At 44.0% G+C, this 11,206-nt stretch overlaps 1 protein-coding gene across 5 annotated transcripts in view; it reads left to right on the plus strand.

The window, feature by feature from the left end:
• LOC6524616 (neuropilin and tolloid-like protein 2) overlaps positions 1-11,206 on the plus strand; it is a 116,184-nt gene that overhangs the window by 98,547 nt on the left and 6,431 nt on the right. For 4 of the 5 annotated variants that reach the window (XM_039377612.2, XM_039377610.2, XM_039377614.2 and 1 more), the window contains exons 11-12: positions 10,566-10,648; positions 10,765-11,046. In XM_039377612.2, the coding sequence (XP_039233546.1) occupies positions 10,566-10,648; positions 10,765-11,046 (365 nt within the window). Of the gene's footprint in view, positions 1-8,149; positions 10,504-10,565; positions 10,649-10,764; positions 11,047-11,206 lie in introns of those variants that run through there. The other variant, XM_002100437.4, reaches the window with a different exon arrangement.

An 11,206-nucleotide genomic window follows, 5' to 3' on the forward strand; every position in this document is an offset into this window, starting at 1 on the left:
AATGCTTAACGAGGGAAATTCATTCGGTAGTATAAAATTAAATTGCCATAAAAAAACCATATATAAAAACTAACATATTCATTAATGCAACAAATCGTAAAAGTAAATAGCTGTCCCACAGCAGCTAGTCAACTTTTCGGCCATCATTTCTGCATTGCATACAGGGCGTATGCGCAATATTTTCACGCAACTTTGGGCAAATGCAAGCTCTTTGGGCTTAGTAATCGATTGGAGTTTCTGGTTTTTGCGGCTTAGCTGGATTTTAGCTGCCTTTCGCGGAAGACAATGCAGTCATGTGCCGGCTAAATTGTAAAACATCGTCGTGCGCTGACTTTGCACAATGCATGCCAAAACGCCAGGTGATCCTGGCCCATTTGGAGCCACGAAACGGGGAAAACAATGGGCCCAGGACACGGCATCCATCTCATAATCGAAACCCAATTTGCAGGGCATTCTTTGTGGTGCCATAAAACTGGTCAAGCCTAAATTGACTTTACTAACTTGACGGCTTAAGAGGTGACTGGGGAAATTTCGAATGCAAACTTGTGTGAGAAACTATTTTCTCTCAACAAATACAGCTGAGTTCATCATGAATATTTTTATATATATTTTTGGATTATTTGATACACAACTGAAGCTTCTCTTTACTGGCAACTTGCTAGTAGATTTTACATTACTTCTGCTCGATATTTTGCGTGTTTAGCCCACTGTGGGCGACACTTGGGCCTCGGCTTCAATCTGATTATCGCCTCGAGTGTTGAATGATTATTGACGCCGGGCGGCAGAAAACCCGCAACCACACGCTACTTTCGCCCAACTTCAAAGGATTTTCGGCGCGTTGGAAATTATGCCATCAATAAAGGGCAAAGGCAAAGGGGCGAGTGAATGAATGGCAAATGGGTGGCGCTCTTTCTTTGATTTTTCTCCTCTGTTTTTGGTTGTGCACTTACTTTGGACAACAGACGCGGGACTTTGAACACCAGACGCGGGACTTTGGACACCGGACCTCGGACACAGGACCTGGGACACAAGTCCTCGGACAGACACATAAATTTGCACAAAGCGCACATCAAACCGAATCGAAGCGAATCAATTCAGCGTCAGCAGATTTGATAAAATCATTTGGTGCGGCAAAGATGGCGAGATGGCCAGCACTTTAATATCCCATTCTGGCCACCAAATGGCGTCCATATAGAGGGTATCCGAAAGGAAACCGATGGCAACATTTGCACATATAATAAAACTTATTTCCATATTCCAGCTAAATCCTTTGGCCTTCCCCCAATCTCACCCACTTTCAGGCTCTGCTCCCTGGCTTTTGGCCATGGCTCCTTCGCCAACTTTCCTCTCCTTTTCATTCTATTTTTTTTTGTTCGCAGAATTTTCTGTTGCCACTTAGATTTTAGCATGTAGATAAGCAGAAAAAGTATTTCCGCTCACTCGTGCACACTCGAAATCAGCGAAGAGGATGCAATTTCTTATGCCCGCTCTCAACTCCTTTGGCCTTCATTTTTTTGGTCCTTTTTTTTTCTTTTAGTGGGAAGGATCCCCAGCAGACGAGGGTCGCTACTGCGGTAAAAACGAGGGTGATGACGCCCTGATGATGCCCATAAGTCATCATAATAGATGTCTCACTGCCAGTTGATAAAGGTGCTCAGATTTGCTAAATTCAAATGGGAAAATGGGAAATTACGAGGGCTAATTTGGGTGATTTAAGCACAGCTTTCGTGTCGGGAAATAAGGTTATTTCGTATATTTCTTCATTTCCGTTGCAAGTATTTTAAAGTGACAAATGAAATAAGTAGCCTTTTATAACTGAGGTCATTCGTCAGGTTTCAGCTTAGCAATTTAAGCACTTTCATTCAATCAGCAATGCAAACTTATAATCGTTTACCTGAAATATGAAATATTTTATTTCAAAAACCGCACATCAAGTGATAAGCTGGTAATCTTAGATATTTCCACACCGACAGATAGCTTTGGATGTACTTTCTTTTTTAATAACGAGCCCGCACTTTTCTTATTACCACTTTTTTGTAATATATGTGCTAAGCTGCAATTTGCCAGAGATTCCCCAATGGGATTTTAGCGCAAAACTCGGTGAAAATCTCATCACCGCAATTCATCCTCAAGCGCACCTCGCATCGCAGTAGTCCTTCAGCGGCCCCCTCTACTTCCCCGCCTCTGCCCCCATGGCAACAGAAGGCATCTAAGGGGGGGAGGGGATGCATTCGTATCCTGGCTCCCAGTTTTCCCAGTTTTCCCTTCCCGCCAAGAAGGTCTGCGTTTTGGCCACATCCTTCGCAAGGCGCTTGCCATAACTGCATGCAATTTGGTAACAACCGCAATGCATATTTGCCCTGCCACCGCACACACACACACACACATACACACACACAGAGGCAAATGCCTTGAGTGGCATTTTAGTGTTCCCATTTAAGCATTGGCAACGACTTGGGTGCTCCTGCCCCCGCACTTAGAACAAATTCTGCTTACCTTTTTTTAAGTAATTATTATTTATTCTATTTTAATACTGGGACAGGTCTTAAAAATATGAAGAATGAATGTCAGGCTGCTGTTACCTTATACAAATATTTCTATGAAATTGACAAGTGTTTTCTGCCAGTGCAATTTAGCCAGTGGGCCAAAGTGCAAGTGCAAGTGCGCTGTCTTGGAGTTCTTCGCGTTCTCCGCTTTTCGCTGATGCGATTGCATGGCGAAAGGCAAACGAAGCGAATCATTGTAGTGATATCCTGATATCCTTACACTCGCGCTCCCACCTCAAGATAAACTGCATTGCAATGACAGCCAGCACATGCATATCCATAGTTTTTACGGCAATTGCGGCTGATTCCGACCGCAACCTTCCAGAGCAGCCTTAAAATGCTGGAATCAGCTGGGGGAATTCGCATTACCCAATGGTGGTGGTGGTATTCCCCTTTCCGAGTTCATATTTCGCCTCAATAATTATTCGTCCTAATACGAAATATTAAAATTGAAGATGATGAAAATATTCAAAAATATCTGCCAATTTAATTCACATAAGGCGCACTGAAGAAAGTGTTTAGCAAGTGAAAAGTAATCTTGAAATAGCTTAATAAAATGATGGAAGATTTAAATTTTGGCATAATTTTTTCTAGGGTAGCTTATCTGCGGTGCCCTAGAAAGCGAGCCACTCCAGTGCCCTGTTTTATTATTTTAAGCTCCGTTGAGAATGCATTTTAGCTAAATTTGATGGCACTTCTCATTGTTTCCAAGTGCAACTGTCGCTGCTCGAAATGAGATTGTTGCTGATGGCTGTTTGTGTGTGTTGTGTGTGTTTCATATTTCATAAAAATTAAGTAATACGCAAGCGAGACAGGGCAATCGAGCGTAGAAAGAGATGGCAGACGAAAGGGGAGAAGGAAAGGCAGGCAGTCAGGCTAAAGGCTCCAAAGCCGGAGGAGTCCGCCAAGTGTCGGCCAGTTGAAGTGGCCCCCAAGAGCGTGAACTGGCAGTCGTAATGGAAAAACTGCCATTTCCGCCAGTCGCAGCTCATGCGTGCTGCCAGGAGGAAAGCGGGGAGGGGATGGGTAGGGGGAGGGGAGTTGAGTTTGCCCCCAGGGAAATGGCGGAAAACTGAGGGGACTTGGCCTGCCCTGGCATGGCCTGGCTTATCTGGCCCTCAGCTGGGGGCTAAAGTCTAAAGCAGAGCCTGCCAGGATCCGGCAGATTCAGAACTGAAGTAGGAACAGGACCCAGCAACCAGCAACCAGGACCCAGAACCTGGACCAGAAACACGACCTCACCCAACACCAGAGCTCCGTATCCAGTTGGTGAAGTTGAATCCGAGGCTAAAGCTGATGCTCCTGCTCCTGCTGCTGCTCCTGCTGGTGATGGTGAAGCTGAAGCCATGTCATGCATTGGGGAAATGCAATATTTTATTCGAAACTGAAGCGAATTCTCACCACTGGCGCACAGATAGATTCGCCGGCCGTAGTGACGAGTGGAGTACACTCGAAGAATAAATGGATGATTGCTTGTGTGCGAGGGTGTGTGCGTGGGTGTGTGAACAAGGCAAGAACACACACTCTACCAAGTTGAGTACATTTCCGCCGCTTGCCTGTTGGAGGGCCATTCATAAGCTGTTTTCCCGGTTTCAATAGCAACTTTTCATTATGCAGCATATAGCTAAACTTCAAAGCTGCCCAATCTTTTGGGGGCACTAAGTTTAAAGCCCAAATCTTAACTATAAAGAGGTGCCTAGTATCCTTTCTAAATGTGTTCACCCTTTTGAATAAATGGTTTTCACACTTTTTTTCAATTTAGTTGCAATTTACACTTTAACTAACACTTAGCTGCTAATTATGTGGCAATTTGGTGAAGTTTTCTTCGAGTGCAGCTGTGGGCTGCGTTTTGGCGTTCTGGCGTTCTGGCCAATGGCTTTAAGCAGCAAGTAATAACCAACTTATGTTGCTAACCGTATTTCTTTCGCTGCCATCAATTTTCCTTAGCCTCCTTCGCTGGACACTGGCTGCATTCGCTGCATTGGCGAAACGAAACGAAACGAAATGAAATGAAATGAAATGAAATAAATCAAGCTGAAATGCAATTCGCCAAAGAAGAAGAAACACTCAGACCGGAGCCATAAAATAATGCCAAGGAGTTGAGAGTTCCGATGCTGGATTCCCTGGCTGCCCAGACAAGATGCGGCTAAGTGAAAAGCGTGGGGCTTAATGCGAAATGAAATGCCTTCGCCTGTGGCCTTAACACGTGGGCGTATGGATGTGTGGGCGTGGCACTTAATGATGCTCGTCTCGATGGCAGTCAGGCAGTGAGGCAGTCAGGCATTCAGTCGATCGATCTGCGAGTCAATCAGGCATTCAATCAGCCACTCAATCAAGCGGCAAACCGCAATATTTTTGGTAAGGACAACTCCACCAAAGAGGCCCCTAGAAAGCCCCATTTCCATTCGAGATTCAGATTCAGATTCGGATTCGGATTCGGATTGATGTTTGCCACCCCCATTCCATTTGCGGTTAAGCAGACTCCAATTAAGCTGGAAAAATCATAATTAAGCACCAGTTGGGCGAAATCACAAGTGCAAACAAGTGTAAATTCAAAGTAAAGGACATCGACACAACTTTAAAGTTGAGGTTTTTTCTTTTTTTTTTTTTTTTGTTTTGTGTGTGGAAAATATCAATAAAGATGCTCGTCACGCTTTATGGGCCGGCAATCAAATTTCGAGGAAATTTATTTCCATTTCCTTGCTGCCCATTTGCATATACTGGCAACGATTGTCAATAATCATAAAATATGATTTGGCCATTAAAAGCAATCGAACGGAGCAGAATATTTCACAAATGGTTGCCAATCAAACAATGGAAGCTGTGAGCATCAAATGCAGATTCGCCGCCGGTTTGAGATGTCGACAGGATGTGAACAGGATGCTCACAGGAAGTCAATAGACATACATATACCCCCATACATCTACATCAACATCTACATCTACATCTACATCTACAGCTACAGCTACATCTACAGCTACATCTATAGCTGTATCTGTATCTGTATCTTTGTGGGATGGGTGCTGATTAGACGCAACTTGTTCGAAGTTAATATTCCAAATTGCCCTCGAGCAGTGTGCGCAAAAGGTGAACACTCCTCGAAACCCCAAAAATTCCAATTAAACAAATGCCAAACTTTGTGGCCCACTCCACTTCGTCTGTCGTTCGCCAGATTTTTGGGGCCTGCCAAAAAGGCAGGAGTCATCAGAGCGCAAACCAAAAACTTTCACACATCTAAGCATATATACATACATATATTTTCATATACATATAACTGCATATATGTACATATATGTTGGCCAAACAGCAATTGGTAAAAATATTGCGCAGATTTTTATTAAATAACGAAGGCAATATTTGGGCAATGCTATAACGCAAAAAGCCATAACGATTCAACTGGAAATGCATAGTTACGCAATCAGTTCGGCCAATTAAAGTGAGGCCAAGACAAACGAATGCGAACACGATTGATTTGCCCCCTAATTGGCACAAAGCATCGGGCATTTAAACCAAATCAGCAAACAGCCAGGAATTTATCGCAAAGAAATGAACTAAACTCAACCAAACTAAATCAAACCCCAGGACCCAAAACGTATGAATATGGATAGCTTGTGACCGCAGAATGGAGCGCATTGGAAATCTGCCCTGCGGTTTGATTATGTACATATATCATAAGCCCAGTTTCCTAGTAGAAATAACTTCTGACACAGAAGTTTCCTCTGCAGCAAACCACTAATCAAATACCGAACTTTACGAGTTCGGGGCGTTATCTAGAAGGCAGGAGACAATTGGATTTGTAGGTCACACATCCAGTTTCACAGCTTATAAGTCTGTTAATCAATCCCTTAAACGAATTAAACTAAAAAAGGAATTATGATCCTGGTAGACAAGACGCATCGTTGCTTACTAAAGTTACCACAGCGTATGGCTCATAAGTAATTTACTTATTTATTTGTAATTTCATATAGTAATTTCATTTCATATATATTTCCTAATTACACACAGAGTTTCAAATTTCATTTATAAGTAGCTCCAAATGAAGTTCTCATTTGCTGAGTCGCAGAATGATTTAATGAGTCTTAAATACTTTTCGCCAAACTTTGAAAGTGTTTGGAAGAGTGCTGAAAAAATGCAGCCACAAAGGGCAAAGTAATTTAGCTGTAGGCCGCAAACGGAAGGCCGGAAAACGGGGTAGAGTTGGAAAATGGGCGGCGAAAAGTGGGCGGGGATCAGAGGCAAAAAAAACAAAAAAAAAACAAACAAGGCCAAACAAAAGCAGTCAGAATCAGTGCCAGACAAACTCACTTGATGGCCGTCATCAGCATGCCCAGAAGGCACGACTTGTCACGTCTTTGTGGCCTCGTCTCCTTCTCCTTCTCCTTTTCCTTTTCCCTCTCTTTCGATACATCTATCCCCGTCTCTTTTGCCCCATCTGTCTGCGTCTCTTTCTCTTCCACTTTGTCTGTGTGTGTGTGTGTGTGTGTGTGTTTAATGACAGGACAGCTGCAATCTGGTGCAATGATATCTATTAATTATGGCACAAACTCTCGCAAATTGAGTTTTATTTCCACTGAAGTGGATATTCATTTGCATATCACTCATACGCCAAGTGCGCAGTGCCAAGTCACAAATTGGCCGACTGGACTGCAAGTGGCAAATCGTTGACAATACAATCCAAATGGCATGAACTATTCCTACCATGTACCCGCTTCAATCCAGCGGATTGACTTCTCGCACCGGCTTAGCCTTCAGGCTTTGTGTCCTTTCGGTCTTTGTCTTGGTTACCAGGAAATCCAGTGAGAGACATGATTAAATTATCGTTGACTTTTGTTGCAACAGCTCCCATCTGCCAGCAATCGAATGGAAGATTCCCCAGCCGGGTGGCAATCGGGTGCTCCCCTCGGCCAAATCAGATTAGTTGCTGGGACTCGTCGGGGACTTATTGTGTGCATATTGCAAATATACTTTTGTGCTGAGGCTGAGGCGATTGCCTTGGCTACCACTTTTGCTATTAAAAAAGAATTGCACTTGTATTTTCCATACTCAACGGATAACTGCTATTTCTGCACATTTATCTACATCATTTGTTCTCTTTACGGATCCAGTTGAGTTTTCACATTATCCAAAGGCTTTGCTTTTGAAACAACAAATTACTACTCTAAAGCGAAGCTATTACAATTAGGATAATTCAATTGTTGATTGGGTACTTTAAAAATTGGATGAAACGCATATTATCATTTGATTGTCGTGATTATGCTTATTAAGTAGCCAGAGTTGCCATTATAATGCATGTAGCAAGTGACGCACACCCTCTATCTATCTCGCTCTCGCTCGCTCGTTCACACACCCATTGCCACATGCATCAGTAGAGTTGTCTCGCTCTAGAGTTGTCTCTCCTCTCAATCTTTTCTTGGTTAAATCGGTGATGTGAAAAGCTCTCACTCTTTCTTTGTCCTTAAATCAACTTCTTTCTCTCTCTCTCTCTTTCACTCTCTCTATCTATTTCTCCCTCTTTCTTTTTCTCTCTCTCTACTCTATCTTTATCTCTCCCATTCTCTCTCTCTTCTGCCTGTCTTCTCTTTCTGTTTGTGCTTCATCCACAGGACGTGCCCGCGTTGAGTGACGGAATCTATCACATTGATTCCTTTATACTGGAAGCGCCCAAGAGCGCGATTTTCGTGGGATTACAGAATGATTTCATGTGCGATTTCTCCTACTCATCGGATGGGCAAATGGCGCCCAACGTGGGGCATGAGACCCGTGATGAGCAGGCCGCAATTGGTGGCGATTCCGACTTTGATTCGCAGATGGACTCGCCCAAGCAGACGTGTGACTGTGATTTCGATTTGGATGTGGATGTGGACGAGGGCGAACATTTGGAGGAAGATGACGTTGAGGAGGAGCTGGAGGAGGAAGAGGAGGAGGAGGAGGAGGAGGAGGAGCAAGACCAAGAGCAGGAGCATCAGGTGGATCAGGATCAGGAGTACGACGATGGCATTGGTTTCAGTTGCGACAGCGACAGCGGACTCACACTGCCCGAGGACGATGATGAGTTTGTCCTGGTCACCGGACAGTGTCTGCCCAGCAACTCCAGTCACTCGTGCAGCAGTTCGATGCAGTGCAGCAGCGGTTCTAGTGGCGGAACGGTGGCCACTAGCTCCTCCGCCTCCATGGAGCTGGACATGGTTCTAACACCGCCACCGCCACCAACACTGGCCAAGCCCAAGTCCGGCGTTCATCCCCTCAAGTTCCTGCACAAAATCATCTAGAAAAGATGCAATTTCATTCGAAATTTATTCGCTCACGTTTTGCGGTGGTAATGCTGGTTCAGTGACCACCTGCAGTTGCTGCTGCATGCAAATCTGCATTGACATCATTAAAATCAAAAATCAGGCTGGCCAAAAAGAAGAGAAATGCGATATTCGGACCCATTTACCGTGTGACCCGACCTTTGCCTTGCCCACGTAGTTCGTGCTGAGCTCACCGCAAAACCAGGACGCAAAAATAAGAATCCTTGGGGGGATTTGCAGTTCGGCATCATTTTTCCCCCTCATTAGTTAAGCTGCTAATTGTGCGGCGGGCTATATCCTAGATATACATATATATATATATACCCCCTTTAGGTAGGAATACTCAATGCGACATTGAGCGAACATAGTTAACAGTATTATGGATATAACCTCATTAAAAGGCTTACAGTTTATAGAAAGTATTATGCGCAAAAAAAAAATGCAACCAAAAAAGTGAAACGAATAATGAGCATTAAATGTGGTCGCAAGTGAAAAGCGAATAATGTTTACATAATTTTACAAAGCCCTTTGATCAACGTTTCTAAAAACCCTAAGTAGCTATTGAAATTGTATTAATTTAATGTTCTCATTGGACGGACAATCGTGCAATGCAAAGCTAAGTAAATAGTTAACTGTTGGCTAAACGAATGGCTGCCAAAACTAATACCGCACAAGGACTCTATATACGAGTATATAACTATATATATATATATATATGTATATATATGTATATGAAAATAAATATCTAACAAAATGAAATGTGTACCGTGAGATCATTTGACTGTTAACTCTTGAATTGCCAATTACTTGTTGGCATTTGGTCAGTGGAATGAAACCCGCAACGGAGATAAAGATACTCGCCGGATTTATTTGGCTTGAATTTCCTTAGCGATTTGTATCGAATTTTTTCCTCATTTTTTCTCCATTTTTTCTCCATTATTCTCAATTTTTTCTCAATTTTTTTCTCAATTTTTTCTCCATTTTTCCATTATATTCCATTTTGAATGAGGGAATATTGTGCAATAAAAGGAAATAATTGGCAAGGGAGACGACTGAAAGGTGCACGCAATGTTTGCCTTGCATTTCATTATGAATGCATTTTTTGAGGTGCTTCCACTTGGGTTGGTTGGTTGGTTGGTTGGTGGCCATCGAGATTTCCAGTGGCTGTTCGCTGGCGGATGCAGTTCGTCCTTCATTATTCTGTATTTACGTATTAACGCTTCCTTTTATGCAGGCCATCAAGTGTCTTTCCCGGCAGGATTTAACCCCACTGACCCCTCCCCCTTTGCCCCTTTACCCCTTTTTCCCTACCATGACACACTTACACATTGCCAAAATCGAAGTATTAATGAATGCATAAGTGAAAGAGTGAAAGAGTGAGAGAGAGAGGGAAAGGGAAAGAAGGGGAGGCGGCGGCGGCATCAGGTGGCAGCTGGCTTAATTACTCAGCCACGCCCCTTTTCCAGCCCATGCCCATTAATCCACAGTGCAGTGGGCTTTAAGGATATTATATTACAGACACTCTCGATGCGAGAATCAAGCTTAAGCCCCCCGCCGCCTCCCCTGCCCTCCCCCTCCTTCCCATCCTTGCCAAATTAATTGAAAATATTTATTGTTATGCTTATTACATTGGTCTCTTCCCTCTCTTTCTTTCCCCCTCTCTCTCTCTCTCTCTCTCTCTCTCGCTCACTCTCTCTCTATATACCCCTTCATTGGAAATCACCTGCAGGAGCACGTACGCGAGTCGAAGGAGAGCAAGCTGGACGAGATGGGCCGCAATTCCAAGGGTCGTTCGCGGGAGAACATATCCAGGTGAGTCCCCCTCCCCCACCCACTCCATCATTTATTATTAATTATTATTTAACAATGTTAAGAAAATGCCTTTATTATTCCTGAAAAATGATATATATATTCCCATTCGACTGCAGGCAAAAGCACTCGCAGACCTCGCTGCAGATCCTGGATGATGTGTCCAACCGATACTATCGCGAGGCGGTGCCACTGTCGACGCAGTCCAGCAAGGCGGACTTCAAGGAGAAGGAGCACAGCATCCTGCGCCGCCATGCGGACATGACCCAAACCAGTTTGTGCGGCGTTGGCGAGGATGATGGCGAATCCTCATCGACGACCACCGCCACACACGAGATGATGACAAAGGCGGCCATGTCGGCGGTGCCCTCCAATGCCTGCGACATGGGCTGTCAGACGAGGTGAGTTCCAGACCCATTCCCAGTTCCCAGTTCCCAGTTCCTAGTTCCCCAACCCCAAACGTGCCAATGTATGCAGTCAAATAGATGCCAGCAAATTGCAAAGTCAACGGCGGGCAAACACTAAAAACAATGACATTGTGGAGCCGGGCGGGAGTCCTGG

The sequence above is a fragment of the Drosophila yakuba genome, chromosome X, assembly GCF_016746365.2.
Source record: "Drosophila yakuba strain Tai18E2 chromosome X, Prin_Dyak_Tai18E2_2.1, whole genome shotgun sequence".
Taxonomy (NCBI): domain Eukaryota; kingdom Metazoa; phylum Arthropoda; class Insecta; order Diptera; family Drosophilidae; genus Drosophila; species Drosophila yakuba.